The following is a 15,794-nucleotide window of genomic DNA, read 5'->3' on the forward strand; positions in this document are numbered from 1 at the left end:
CAAACCCTTTCAGTACTTCAATTTGAACTGACACTTCAACTGCTTAAAATGATGTATCATGCACATTTTCAGGTCTATATTTATATACTGGGGCTCTACTGGAATATCTTTGGATTTACAGTTTAAAATTAAAAAAAGAAATTCACAAAAAGCATGTTAGGTCCCCTTTAAGTGTTTTAACTTACGTTATAACTCTCATTCAATATCTAACATATAAACAATTAACATTTTAAGACATTTTCAGTGTAAGCTGTAGTTGTATGTTGTGTTTGGGAAGTTCAAAAAATTAGGTTAGGTTAGGAAATCATCAAAACACAGTTGAATCCCACATAAGAATGCATGAATGTATTGCTTTGACCTTTGGTTTCAATGTTTCATTTTATTGTCACATCATCTAAATGTTGTTTCAAAGACTGAAAAGAACAAAAGCCTGGGGCAAACACTGAATGCTTGCATGTACTGGCATGAAAATTTCACTGCTAAAGCCTTTGAACATCAACATAAGTTATTGTCAACTGGCAGTTTTAACCCAAACATATTGGTACTGTAAAGGCCTTCAAAACCTATATGGGTCTCACTCTAGTTTCTTGGAAAGCTCTCCTTAAATGGATATAGTTTTCCTGGGATATATCCGTTTCACCACTTTGTCAAGTTGTGTAGTTTGCCAACAGAGATGGCTTCAGCTTTCATTTTTATTGACCTTTGATCCAGTTTCTGGTCTCTGTGCTTTCATTCCTCTAACCATTTTAGGCTTGTCAAATGTATAAGCACTTACACAAGCAAATGTATATCAATTCCCACAGAGTTCCTAAATAAAGTCTATGGTCCCCTTATGGAAAGGTTTGTCTGGGGTTAATAAGATGCATTGGATTTAAAGGATCTCAAATTGTTAAAAAAGGAGTGTTTGAAAGCTCCACTTCACAGCCAAACTCTACCCAGTTAGATGTAAATTTGCACCATTTGTTTTCAATTGCACAGTTAATATCAGGGCCTCAGTTTGTTTGCAAATGGTTTCCTGTTTGACTCTTTGGCTGTGATGTGAAGCAAACGTAATCCCTCTTAATGCAGTACCCCACATGCTCACATTCCTCATACCTGCAGCAGCAGAGTCGCTAATTGTCACTCATTATGTGAGCAAAGGGATGAATGCGAAATATATAGTATACCAGTTATTTTAAGTCCACTTGCTTGTTTGCTTATGTCCATGTCTTTTCTCCGGGGAGCCTATATTACTGTCTGCATAAATCCTACAATCCACCACAAAGATTAGAGAACAAGAACAGCGTTACATCATTGCAGCAACCTGTAAGGTCTTGTCCATCCTTAGCAGTAAAGTCTCATCATTGTTAATAACAGGGTAGTAACCGTGGTTTTGTAGGTCTGATCTCATCCCTGTGACAGATGAGTCAAAGAAACAAACATTACCTACAAATCAGCCGGCCAGATGGTAGACGGTGGTAGGTGCAGAGGCGATGATGACAGCTTGGATTGTAAGCCCTGCTTTGGTTTGGGTTTACTTAAAATCATCAGTGATCATATTTTATGCCATTAAAGGTGCTTCGTCAATCATTTTGCCACCCAGGGGTGAGAGAATTGGGATAGAAAAGATGACAAAACGTATTGCTGCCACATAAAATAACATTTTTTAAAGATACTTTTCTGTACTCCAAGTATAGTTTTACTGCTCATAAAGGCTTATGTCTTATGAGGAAAATTTAAATGTGCTTGTCTTTGCTGAAGAGATGCAAACAAACCAGTGTAAAAAAGTTAAAATGTCTTAAAATGTAAATTCTTGCATGTGAAATATTGTATTTTGGAGATGTGGTTTAAGTTGAAGCACTGAAATAGTTTGAAATGCATAAGTGCATTTGCTGAAAGTTTTGCATTTGCTGAAAGTTTTGAGTTTAAGCCCTGTTGGTAGTTGAGTGGTCAGTCTGTAAATGCCCTGAACAAGTAACTAACACTTAAAACAGTAGGAGATGAAAACAGTTGAAATGTCAGTCTACATGTAAGCACCCAAAGCAGCTGAAATGTCAACGTAAGTGTCAGTTGGTATGTAAGCAGTGACAGCTGAACAAATGTTAATAAAACGTTAAATTTAATGAAAAAAATACCAGTTTCAGGCTATTAGGATGTATTATGAAGCTAACATGTCAAGTGTTAGAAATTTCAAGTGTAAATCTGATGCAGGTGTCAGTTTATATGTTAAAGCAGTTGAACTGTGAAGTATAAGAGATGAAAGCAGCTGAAATGTCAGTTGAAGTTTAGAAGAGCAGGAAGAGCAGGAGATGAAAGTTTTTGGACAAAAAAAAGTTGAAATTCAAATGTAACCATCAGAAAAGGTAAACACAGGTTGTCTACATGAGCTGCCTGTGGTGATTGGTCACAAGCAAAAGTTGTGTTAAATGGTTGCAAGCCAAAAAGATTGAATTTAACTTTGCAGATAGAGACAACTCAATATGTCCTAGACCACCTCTGGACAGCACCATCAACTCAATCAGACCAAACCAAATTATAAACAATCAGAAAGAAAAATATATTGCATATTGGAAAGAAACAGCCAAAATACAGAGTAAATTACAATGTTATCTGGCCCTCAAAAGAGAATTCACATTAGCAAATTACCTAATCACAATTAAAAACTCCTAAACTATGAAAAGTCTGGACAACTTACAGAGTCAGTGAACAGCAGCCATAGACAGAGCTGGCTGCCAGAGGAGGAGAGACTCTGCTCCCAGTGTGACACAGGACAGGTAGAGACAGAGCTACACTTTTCCAAACTTTAAGGGAGAAACATTTCCCAAATATAACCAAAATATATCCTGAATTTGAAAAGTTGAAAGTTGAATTGAATTTTGTTCTCATTTATTTACATCAAAACAAGACCCATTAATAACTTATTTGTGATAATAATCATGATTATTATTATTATTTGTTCTTTTAATGATTATTTCTTGCTTATATACACACAGATGCAAAATCACACACTTGAACACACACAGAGCAAGTTTTAATGATACTGTGCTACTCTTTTCTTGTTTTATTTTATGAAATGTATTTATTTTGTTTTATTGATTCTTGATGCTTTGGCAATATTGATGTTGTGACATTCATGCCAATAAAGCAAATTTGAATTGAATTGAATTGATATACCATTTACAAACTACTCCAATTTGCATTAAGCACCAGATAGACTCAAATGATAATCAATAACTACACATTACATTATGAATCATCTGCTGTGAGTCTGACTATAGTTTGATGATTTACGCTGTTATCCCTCGAAGGCTTGTGTTGAAAGTAACAGAGTTATAGTGTTGCGTGCAGGTAGCGCTCTTCCCGTCCGCTCACCCTCGGTGTGAAATGACAGGTTTGTGATGTATTCTCTATGTGTGTGCATAAGTGTGTGAATGCACACAGTTCACATGCTGAGCCAGATGAGCTCATCTCAGAAAAGGATCCAAACATGCCATCTCTGAAGTTTACACACCCCAGTGAGTGAGTCAGGCAGGCTGCATCTTGATACACCTGGGTAGCCCTTGATGGTGAGGCTTGATAGATTTATGAGATTTAACAAATGTTATGATGTAATAAGTCTGTTCTGCGTTGGTGCTTTTGAAATAGTCCAACAACCTGGCTCACATTTATAGGAAGTTTAGAAGAAGTCCGCTGAGATCAATGTTTTCTGTGTTTCTCTGACTGCTATTCTTGTCATTCTGCAGCCACCGAATTGACAACCTGACATTTGCGACTACTTCTCTCCACTAGATCTGCTTTATGTTGATGCCTGCATGTTTGGCGGTGACAGGTTTTTCCCTCTGTATGCTGCAGAAAGATAAGATACTGCTCACTGTTTTCCCAGCAGTGTCTGAAAAACAGCGTCGGGCTCTGCGCCAGCCTCCCTGCAGTGCCCTCTCAGTACAATGATAAACGCATCATCGTCACATTGATGCATAGGTGAAGTGTGTGTGTGTGTGTGCATGTGCTCGTGTCTTGTTCTTGGTGTTCACTCGCAGCATAATCACACTAGGAAATGGGTTTATACACACCATGACTCACGGGGAATATCGGTTTATGTGTGCTTTGGGACGCGCAAACACTTTTGATGAGTGTGTTAAAAGGACTGTCTATAAATCAGCCTGTTTTTCTTCCCCTTCTACCCCTTTTCAGCTGTTCTAGGAAGAACCACAGTGTTTAGCATATTGATAGCGTTACTCCTAAGCAGCTGTACCAGAACTGGCATTCTGTTTCCCTCATTATCGGTGCATGCTCCCTCTTGCTGCATTGGTTTCACTATTGCTATCTTTCTTACCTTCTCTTTGTCCCTCCCGCCTCCTCTCTCTCTCTCTCTCTCTCTTGCTCGCTCCCTCTCTCTCTCTCTCTCTCTCTTTCTCTCTCTGTGCTCTGTTCCTTTTATTTTGTCCCTTCTGAGAGATGACTGGAATTTCTCATCTTGCTGAGAGGGTCATTTTAACTTTCTCCTCTCCCCCTGCTCACTTTATTTCCACTCCCATCCACCCACCCTGCGCACTTTTCTCTCACCGCCCATGCCACCCCCACCCCCCACCCCCCCACCCCCCTTTTCTGATGCTCTGCACCGGTTTCTTTGGCATCCCGCTCGTGTGTGTGAGCCAAGGGAAGGCAGCACTCTCCTGGGACACTCACTAACTATCTCTGTCTCTTAAACACACACACAATCTTTTTTCCTTTCTCTGTGTCTGTGAGGCTCATTCTGTAGCATGCAGGACACTTTGCTCCAATCTGGTAGCATAGTAAGGATGGGGGCCTAATTTGCTTGTCTTGGTTAATGAGCTTACCCAGTTCTGAGCAGCTTTTAGCCCTGCAGGTTGTTGTTGTAGTGGGCACTGGTTAGCTCTCGTCTAGTGAGAGGAACCAGAGCGGAGGAGTGGATATCAAAGGGGCAGAGCTGCAGCCACAGCTTCACCACTCCTCTGTTTGCCTACCAGGACCACCTCTGCTTGTACCAGCACTGCGGCTGGGACTCACTCTTACTCTCTCTTGCTCTCTCTCTCTCTCCTCCCTCCCTCCCTCCTCTGACTCTCTCTAACGCTACCTGACTCCCTTCTCTCTCCCTCCCTGCCTGTCCCAGAGCACTGACAAACTGCTTTTGTAGCTGCATCACCTCTTGCGCAGCTGCCTTTCTGCTACCCTTCTTTTCTACCCTGTGTTTCCATCTCCTTCACTTCTTTCCTGTCTTATCCTCTCCCCCTGACTTTACTGCCAAAATGTACCGGAACCCGTGGATCTCAAATTACCTGAGTCACGTCAAGTTTTGCAGCCAAGGTAAGAGCAGAGACTTGGGACTCTGCAGCTTGGGGCAGAGCTGAGATTTGGAGCTCAGGCTGAGAGCTGGGGACAGGTTACTCGTGTTGTGGAGCTAGGAATCTGAGCTCTTGGGAGTTGGCAGGCAACAAACTGCAGACTCCCTTCCTCTCTGCTCACTGTCCTGCTTTCCAGCCAGCTGTCCTTGCACTGCAGCTGTAGCCTCCAAGGACACAACGAAGCAGAGATAAGGGACTCTTAACAGTTCAGGCTGCTGTTTCAGGGAGGCGACTATTTCTGAGCCCCACAGCTACTTGGACTCGGACTTAGTTAGGAAAGTGTAGATGCATGTATGGATGTATTCTCAGACTTTGTTGCCATCATGGCTGTGTATGTGTGCACTGGGGCTGGATGAGCGACATTATGAATGTCTTAACGACCTACATTTACTCTCATTGCAGTTTATAATAAAAAATCTAAAGGACTTGTCACACCAGTTTTTTAAAATGGCGAAAATTGGCAATGAAATCTGTTAATTTCAATAGTTTGACTTGCGGGAACAAAGTAATTCTGAAATTTTTGCGTCAGGTTCAAGTCGACAGTCCTGAGTCCAAAATGCTTAAATTAATGAACTTATCGTAGCTTGTTAGCTGTGTCGCACCATCCACTTTTATTTTACCCCCACTCCACAAAAGAGGCATACTTTTAGACAGTTAGGAGACAGGAGCAAGCTAGCTAGTTTCACCCCCTTTTCAAAAACTCTCCATTGAATGAAATGATGTAAAATCCTGAGAATAAAATGCCAGGGGAGAGTAAATGGCGCACTAGAAAGAGGCCAGGAGACTTACTGTGACTGACTAGCTTATTCTCGGTTTGCTAGCATGTCGTTAGCTCAACAGCTACAGTAATTCATAAACTAGCCCTGCGAGTAGTCCCTGTGTCACCGAGCTTTTAGAGCTTCTATTTCATGAAGACACGCCAATTATTTTCATTCATTACATTCATTAATCAGAGCAAACACATCAGAGGTGAGTCAGCATGAGAAAGGAAATATCATGACTTCATACTTCTCCTTACGTTAATGGTTACTGAGATAAATCTAACATCATTTATCTGTCATCCAGCCCCAGTGTAACCAACATTTCTGTGCGTCTACTGATTATACAGTGCTGACTTGCCACAGGTCCATGTCTGCTTCTCTGTAAATGCTTCTAATTCCCACCATTCTCTGTAATATTTTGTGAGTGAGAAGTGAGTGTTGAGATCTGGCTTCTCCATGCTTAACTGGCTGGGAATCCACAACAGGTGGCCCACAGTTCCAGGCTTTTATGTGAGCATGGAGACCTTTTGGGGGAAGGGGTTGTGTATTGAAGCGTGTTTGGGAGTTTAAGTCATAGCTACGCCAGCGTACCTGTCCTTTGCCCTGAGTTTCCTCCACAGGATTCAGTTTGAGACTGAGCTGCTTGTATACTACTCATTGATATTAGTGTTAAAGACATAATTGGCTTATTGTCACATCCTTTTGTTAAGTCCACTGTTTGTAGTCTTGGTCTTACCTAATTTCTGATTCCCCATCTGTTTTTCAATGCTTTACTTCTTAAGCCTCTCTCAGTGAGGCTTTAGTCACAACTTGATTCTCCTAGAAAGCAGGGTGAAGGCAGAGTAGGTGGGCAACTTTAGGAGTAGTAGAGATTTACGCATGCACAAACACAAACACACACACACACACACACACACACACATACACACACACACAGCGTGATGTAATGCAGACGGTTAAAGAGTGACACATTTCCTTTTGGGCCTGCTGTAATCCCAGGCATCGAAGTTAATCCTGTATCTCAATTTGGACATATGCTCAGCCCCTGATGCCTCTTTGGTTACCACTCTGGGTGTGTTTGTGTGTTAAAGGACCAGTGTATAGGATTCAGTGACATCTAGCGATGAGGTTGCAGATTGCAAGGAACTGAATGCCCCCACCCCACCCCACCCCACCACACCACACCCCCAGCCGCCCACCCCTTCCAAGCATACAGGACAACGTACAGTGGCCGCAAACCTTGCGAAAAACGTGAAAGGCCCTCTCTAGAGCCAGTGTTTGGTTTGTCCATTCTGGGCTACTGTAGAAACATGGCGGTGCGACATGGCGGGCTCTGTTGAAGGAGATGCACTCCTTATGTAGATATAAAGGGCTCATTCCAAGGTAACGAAAACACAACGATTCTTATTTTCAGGTGATTATATACTAATTAAAACATACTTATGAATATTATATTCCATTTCTGCCAATTCCGTTCTGCTAGATGCCACTAAATTCCACACACTGCACACAAGACGTTGGAGTAAGCCTCTGTGTTTGATTGGTACTTACTCAAATTTTCTTGAAATTTGGCCCCCAGTTATTAATAATGCAGTTAACCTGTTTGACCTTAGCTTTAAGTGAAAGTTGAGTTTATCGGAGCAGAGCGTTCCCAAAGACAACTTTGTTTCTTTGTGTACAGACAGTGTAATACATTCTTTGTGCTTCACACCTTTGATACCATCACATAAAAGGCTTTCCTCACTTCAGAGCCTGAATGACCCTCCACTGAATCATTAAATCATTTTATCCCCATATTTTATCAGTGTCAAGCCGCTTTTACAGCCTCATCAACACACACCAGGGCATGGTGCAGAGGAATTCCTGACACATTCCCTCGCAGCTATAGCAACCATAGTTTTTCTGTAGATTACAGCCAGCATCAAAGGCTCTGCGACATCTGTGATCATTGTGAAGGTTTTTATGCCTGTGTCTGGAATGATGAATGTATTGGGGCACTTGGGCTTTTTGAAGGGTCGCCCCTGATGGCTCACATGCCGCTACATATAGGCTGTATGAGGTGTAAAAGGAATACAGGTCTGGGTTTTGGATAACGTTAGACCTTACAAAAGCCTCAGACAGCTGCCCCCCCCGAGGGACAAATACTTTTGTTATTTTGACACTAGCAGCTAATTAACCTTTACTTTGGCATCTGGTTTTGTTTCACACTCAAATACCAATTAAAGGGACATTCTGGTATTTGCCAACTTGTGTGTTGTTTTTACATTTTTGACATTTATGAGTATTGGTCATGATAACATTCTACTTGCCACCTGCATTGTAGAGATCTGGGAAACACGGTCTCTGGCAAGGAGCACGAGCCTCCTACCTCTTATCAAAGACCTTTTTAATTCAGCAGAATTCATATCAAACACTCTTTGAGTCCTTTTACCAGAAGTAAAGAAAGTTATCCCCTGGAAAGCTTTAGCTTGAAAACTGCACAGCAATTGCATCTTAGTTAGCCCCAACTGGACGTCTTCATTTATTGTGTAATGGTTTAAAAACTGTATATTTTATCATTGAATTTTTGCAACTTTGAAACTTGCAAACAAGAGACATCTTGTTGCCTCTGCTACTTCTCTAACAAGCACACAAGCTATATAGCTGCTTCACATTAACATAAACAGACCGGTGTGCATGCATGAAGGCAGGTAAATCACCTGCTAAGTTGTCAAGTAAGTGGATCCGTTGTGCCTATACTAACTTCAAAGCCTATAAAGGTCATGGCAAGTGAAATGTTATTGTGACTAATTGTTATAATGGCCAAAAATATGAGAATTAGAAACAGATTGACAAATACCAGAATTTCTCATGCAAGTCTGCTTAGGTCCTATTTTGTCCTTCAACCAATTTGTGTCAAAATTTGCGAGAATCAGCGTGACTTATTCTTTCTAGTTTTAGATCTGAAATGTCAATTAAGGATAAGTAGATACATTTGAAATATTTATATTTGAAATTTATATGTTAATTTATGCAGAGTAAGTTTTGTTTGCCCGGGGCTTATGAGACTCATTCTGGTAGCAGATACTTTTTTTCAATTCTTAGTAAGACAATTCCTCACAGAGATGAGATTTTCATCTGTTATGAACACATGGGTAAGTGTTTGAGGTTGCTGCGTAATATGTTGTTGTCTCAGTTAGAAAAGATGTGTGCTCAGGTTTTCTCTAACTTTTTTTTGTACTTTGAAATATCTACTAGAATGGTGTCAACCTAATCTTTGGATCGTTGTCAAAGGAAAACACAATCAGCTTAGATAACCAGGATTATCATTCAAGGCTTGCAAGGAATGAGCCGTGTTTTCACCAGCTATATTCCACCCAGCTGAAACAATACACGACTATCCCCAAACACATCCAGGCATACTGCTCTCTCCAAATAAGCCTTCTTTCTTCTCAAATTATGTTTTGCTTAAGTAGGAGGGATTTAAAGCATCAACCCAAACATCCTTAATAAGGACTAACAGATCTGGAATGGGGGGTTAGGGGTGGGCAGCCTCGGGGGAGAGGTTAGGAGTTTGGGTGGAGCAGTGGGGGAGCTGGGGCGTCACTCGGCCCTGAGGTGAACTTAGAGGGGATGGAAGTGGGACCACATGTTTGTCCCAAAATTGCACAGCTATGGCCATTCTTAGGTCCAGGGCAGCCAAAACTGCACGTTTGAGGTTTGGAGTCAATAAGTAAAGCAGACGCAGACATTCTTTAAAGAGATATTCTACAGAACCCGCATTCTTTGCATGACTGTTTATGATGCTTAATACCCACTAATGTCTTTTTCTTGGTAATGAGGCTATATTTCTCTGTAGGCAGGTGTTTATGTCCTGTTTTTTCTTCGTTTACTGACTTTGGCCGTTTTCCTAATAGACACCAGACTTTAATAGGTTTGTTAACTCTCGTGTCTAATTGAGATTTATCACATAGCTTCATAATAGTGTGTTTGTGTGGTTTTAGGAATTGGACAGTATGGTTTCTCTGTCTCTTCATGCTGTCCCCTATCTGTATTCATGCCGGGTATAGAAGTGCTGCCCAGCGACAATGATGTGCTTGGCTCTTCCTGGCATCGTCCCAGCTGCACTGCAAGGCAACCTTGACGTGTGATCAGACTTTACAGCGCCTGGACACACAGACAGTCACTCCTCTATCAAACGCTTTGAGCTATGACCTCATTCACGGCACATAGACTGATACTTAAGATGGAGACAGTCAGTGTCTCTGGATGTATGCGCAGTAATGATTTGTGTGTCTGTTGCAATTGTGGGGATGGGTGGGGGTGGAGGTTGGGGGAGCTGCAAGCCTTTTAACTCTACAGATCACTTATTGTTTGATCTGATTCATTAAGGCAGGCAGATTATTGTTTTCCACATCATTTGTTTTCTCTGTTGAAGTCCACTTAATTAATGTGGTTCTGTGCCAAGGACCTGCAGACAGACTGGCTGGTTCACCTTTAGATGCTGAGTTGCAGTGTGTGTCTGGACAGCAGCGCCTTCAGTTTCAGGTTTTAATGAACAGAGTTGGAGTCAGTCAGTGAGCAGTGTGATGTGACTAAATATTACACTCTTTTCTTGTGTTCTCAGGACTTGGGAGTGACACCCCCATTAAACTTGGCAATCCCAGATTGCTACAGAAGAGAGCTCTGAGGTAAGATGTTCAAAAAGACATGGTTTTTACACATTTCATCATGTTTTCATTCCTTTTTTTTGTGATCAACTTTTCTATTTCTCTTTCTCATTTTGGTGAGGTTAAAGGAACAGAACCCAAAAGAGACTGAATGCCCCCATACAATGCACTCAAAAAATTTATATTAGCATACAATCTCATCAAAACACAGATGAGATGGCTCAACATCTCTGTCCAGGGTCTTGACAATATCGTAAAAACAAAACAAAAGACTGACAAAATTGTACACATGGGGGCTTTAATTTTGAAATGTTAGTCTAAGCACCATAAACGGATGAGATGAGATCATTTCCAAGAAGGGTGACCCTCTTTTACTGCCTTCTCTGTATAAATACATTGTGTGGCAACTGATGTGACTGGGTGGGGAATCTGCTGAACAAAGAACTAGAGATGAGATTTTGAAGGCAAAAGATGGAAAGGACATGAAGAAAAGGACGATCAATGTCCTGCACAAACCAACCTAAAAGTCTAAGAGGATCTTGCAAAGGCGGATAGTGGAAGTAAAGTAAAGAGGGGAAGAGAAAACAAATGCACCAATAGTAAAAATGTGTATGTGTGTATGTATGTATATATGTATATATATATATAGCAATACTTAGTAACCTTTGCCAGATAGCAGTCCCTGTAGCCACAAGTGATAAAGGATAAGTGGTATGGAATAATGGTAAATGCTTAACACTTTAACAGCAAACCCTTGTACGAATTGAACTGAGGGTACGTTTTATTGCTTATGAACTCAGCATTTTATTTGTAACATAAAGAATGTGCTATTTATTTTTCAAAAGACACATAGTCTCACTTTAAGGCTGATTTCCTTGACAGGAATAAAGTTCTATCTGGGACGAAAACAATACTGAATCGAGATATCTGTTAAACACATCCTTACTGTAATACTTTGACTGCGGAAATAAACAGACAAGGTATCAGACAAAGCTTGGGTGCTTTGAACAGGTCAAGTGTCCAAGCTTAGTGAGATAGTAAAAGATAAGCTCACTTAGCTGCTTGCCAGTGTAAAACCGCCCTGCTGCAGAATTAGCAGGATTGCTCAGCATCATTTTGTTGGCTGGGTGTCAAACACTCCACCAGGCCTACATGTTAGCCTCTAATCTATGAAGTTTCCTTTAGTAGCAGTGAGGACATCAGGCATAGTGACTCCAATTTGATGCCAAACTCTGTGAGTGTGTCATGTAGGAATCAGATGTTGGAAAATATTTTGTCATGAAAACTGATTCTGTTATGATAGAGAAGGATCTACAATGTCTTTGTATATCAGTGTGTTCACAACTCTGTGGTTGCTGGAATGGACAAAACCACAAAGTCATATTTTCCCAATTCTTGACTGTTTCTTCACACCAATAATCTACTGCCAGTTCTTTTTTTTATAGTTGTCTTGTAACATTGTGGTTTTGAATTAAATCCATAAATGACTTCAGTATGTTTCTGAGAGAGAGAGATTTGTTGTGCATCTGTGTAGGAGGGTGTATCAGCATTAAAACCTCATAATTTCTAGATAAATATTTGGGGATTCAAAACATGATGAAATTTACAGATTGAATACCAAAATGTATTGTTTGTATGATTGATTGCTTGTTTTTGTAGCTTCCTCCATAATCTATTGGATGATTAACTAGATTCTTGACTGTCATTTAAATTATCCTGTTTCCAAGCAGAATTTTATTTGGACTATTTGATCAAATTCAGATTGATTCAGTGAGCCCTTTACAACTGCTTACACTGTCAGTCTATAAACAAACCCAGTTTCCCACAGTTAAGCCCTGTTCTCAATAACAGTTGGTATTTTTCCTGCACCCCTCAGCTTCCAGAAAGAATTCTCCTTTGACGAAAAAGACGACCCAGCCAAAAGCACCAAGGATATAGATGTTAGTCTCTTGTCCAATCTCCCCAAAGGTGAGTTTGTAAGTTTTATTTGTGCTTGCTTGCAGATGACCCTCACCATGTCACCTTTCTCAGGGTTTATGAAAGTTGCTGTTGTGCAACAGCAGCCTCTTTGCCAGGTGGATTCATGTCCAGATTTGTCTTAAATCACTTTTTCTACAAGAACAGTCCTCACATATTGTACAATATGACTGCAGTTTTTATTGTCTTGACAGGCTCTATCTACTAAAGGAAGGAATCTCTGTCTGTATGTCTGTCTGTATGTATGTCCTTCACGTATCTCTTGAACCGTTCATCCAAATGACTCCACATTGGGCTGGGGACTCAAGGGAGTGCAGTGTTTTGGTGCAATTTTGACACGTGATGCGTTTAATATTAATAAACTTTGAATAAACCAGTGATCAGCGAGCTGCTCTTCTCTGTGCAGTTGCAGGGCGGAACTTCAGGGCTCTGCCGAATTAAACAAGCATGTCAGGGAGAGACCAGAGACGAGGCGTGACACAAGTCAGAGAAAAGTGCTCTAAAGAGAGAAAAGTAGACAGCAAAAACAGAGCTTTTGATCAAGAATGGACATTCTTACCCCATGTCTAGACAGAAAGCATAGTGTTAACAGCACATTTAGCAGATCAGCAGCAAGTGATTACATAGGAGGAGTTCAGGTGCATTGTGTACAATGACTGTAGTCACGGAGCAAATACTTTCCACGGGCAGTTCAAAACCAGTTTGTCTCATATGTTCCGAGATTGTGGTGATTGTGAAGTGCCACTACAGACAAAGCACAAATATTTGGAGCAAACATGGTGTGAGCAGCATGTTTAGCCAATCAGCAGCAGCAGCAACAAGTGAACTGCTGGCTATCTAAACTCTGGCTATCTACTGATACCAAATACCATTTTGATACCAACACTCTCTTTTCCAAAATTTGAGATTTGTATACTTCATTGCATGGAACTTTTTGGAATTGTTTTTATGTGATGTAACATGACACAAGGGATTGCTGTGTCCCTAAAAACTGCAACTGAATGAATGTAACTGATGGTGGAAACTTAATTTTATAATGACACTGCTAAAAAAGGTGTATTTAATGTGAATCCATGCCGTCATGTCGGATACCGTTTTTCTTAATAAGTATCATTGAGTCCTTTGGGCTTCTGCGTTATTGGACCCATAGAACATACACAGAAGAATCTTCATCTGGCTTATTTTTGGCCAGCGTGTGTCATGTGACCTGCAATACTGACTGTGGCCACTTCACCAAAACTATACCCCAGTGTTGTTCCTGGGGACCGACTTTGTGGTTCAACTTTAATCTACCATACTTTCTATAGTTGTGCACACTCATGGTTTTACTGAGCAATGAAGGATTATTAGCGTTGTTACAGTTGTGCTCACCTTCAGGTTTACCTAAAAATAAGGTGGTTACAAAATCTGGCTAAACTGCTGGCTGTTTTACAACCTGCATTATTGTGAGAATGCCTGTGCTTGTCACCTGTGAATACCCATAATTGTCTTTTTATGGAACATTATTTTTATTTTCATAAGACAGCACAGCTGAGAGATTGTTTTTGTTGTTTTACTGACAGAAGTATTTTATGTATTCTCCCTTTAGTCTCTGAGTTGAGGAAACGATTTGAAGGCATTACCACAAGCGCAAGTGACTGGGAAATGAACAGGTGAGGTGATGATTGTGTATAAAAAGGCTGCAAGCGTTCTTGATAATGATAATGTTAAGGAGGATAATAACATGTCTGAGGCTGACTACTTCTTCCTTCCTGCCTGTGTGTGTGTGTGTAGAAAGGAGCGTATTGCTCGACGCTTGGAGGGCATAGAAGGCGAGGTGCATCCATCTTTGCTGCCTAGCTTGGTGGCCAACCGGCTTCTGGAGGAGGATACACCACGATACACCAGGGCCTCTGACCCCTTTGAGCCCTGTGGTGGTGAGACATGTAGAGTAATGAGGCAGTATTTTTTATTTATTTTGTGTGCTTGTATAGGAATAACCAAATTACTGCTTTCTGTTCTTTTGTCTGCCGTATAGTCACAGTCCAGCGGTATGGCATGGAGGGATTTGAAAGCCCAGAAATGCAGGTGACTGCTCCAGAGCGACAGTCCAGAGCTCGATGCAGGCCCGATCCTCAGTCCTCCATCCACACAGAGCCGGTCTACCGTTCAGGCTCCACCAACAGTGCCCCGGAGCTGGAGTCCAAGGCCGAACGCATTGCCCGCTACAAGGCGGAGCGGCGCCGGCAGCTAGCTGAGCGCTATGGTATCTCTTTGGATCACGAACCAGATGTGGATATTCCCTCCCGCTACACTCGCACCCAAAAAGAGTTTGAAGGCTCAGAGAGACGTAATAGAGGGGAGTCAGTTGAGGAGGAAGGGAGAGACATCACCCTGAGTTCCTACAACAGCACCTCTGCCACTAGCCCAAGGGCAGGACGCACAGTGCCCCAGCAAGGCCACTTTGACCCAGGCTATGAGATGGGTAGAGTAAGAGTGGACTCATTCTCAGAGAGAGAGAGGTTGATGAACCTGGAAAATCAACGCAGGGCTGCTCCTCCTGAGCTGCCAGCCTCTTCCTCATACATGGATGTGACATCACAGTCCTCCACTGCTAGGGTGCCTGCTAAGGACTATTCAGTCACAGGGGTGCCACCCAGTTCACCGAAGCTGAGCAGGCATGCTTCCCTCTCCTCACCTAAACATGGTGTGTCTCCTGGGGACCTATTCATCGAGCAACAGGCCCACAACATCCTCAGCAGACAGGGGTGAGTGGTCTTGATGCTTTTTTCCTTTCTGGCCTTTTTGACCTTTTTTCATCTATAATTGTCCCCCAAGTAGTTTTCTCTGTCTGGCTTTACAAAATCTCAAACATAGTAGAGTACATATTAAGTCTTTATGGAAAAATGGTCAGTCCTCAATTTGTGTATTTGATATCTCATTAGCAGATCGTTTTTGTTCTAGGGTCCAGGCCCCAGCTTCCCTTCAAATTCATATACACAGGGTTCAAACATGGTTTCCATGTGGACCAGAACACTGCTGTATCATTGTCTTTTAAAAGACTGACTCGCTGTGACAGCGTTATG

General features: G+C 41.6%; 1 protein-coding gene across 18 annotated transcripts in view; it reads left to right on the forward strand.

Annotated features, from left to right (window-relative positions):
• The first annotated feature begins 5,092 nt into the window (after positions 1-5,092).
• The window catches only part of svila (supervillin a), a 51,185-nt gene continuing 40,483 nt past the window's right edge, over positions 5,093-15,794 (forward strand). For 11 of the 18 annotated variants that reach the window (XM_044340078.1, XM_044340080.1, XM_044340082.1 and 8 more), the window contains exons 1-6: positions 5,093-5,304; positions 10,710-10,773; positions 12,629-12,720; positions 14,318-14,381; positions 14,503-14,645; positions 14,747-15,476. In XM_044340078.1, coding sequence (XP_044196013.1) covers positions 5,247-5,304; positions 10,710-10,773; positions 12,629-12,720; positions 14,318-14,381; positions 14,503-14,645; positions 14,747-15,476 — 1,151 coding nt within the window. In that variant the 5' untranslated portion in view covers positions 5,093-5,246. The remainder of the gene's footprint in view (positions 5,305-10,709; positions 10,774-12,628; positions 12,721-14,317; positions 14,382-14,502; positions 14,646-14,746; positions 15,477-15,794) is intronic. The other 7 variants (XM_044340092.1, XM_044340093.1, XM_044340083.1 and 4 more) reach the window with 4 other exon arrangements.

Source organism: Thunnus albacares, chromosome 21 (genome assembly GCF_914725855.1).
Source record: "Thunnus albacares chromosome 21, fThuAlb1.1, whole genome shotgun sequence".
NCBI lineage: Eukaryota > Metazoa > Chordata > Actinopteri > Scombriformes > Scombridae > Thunnus > Thunnus albacares.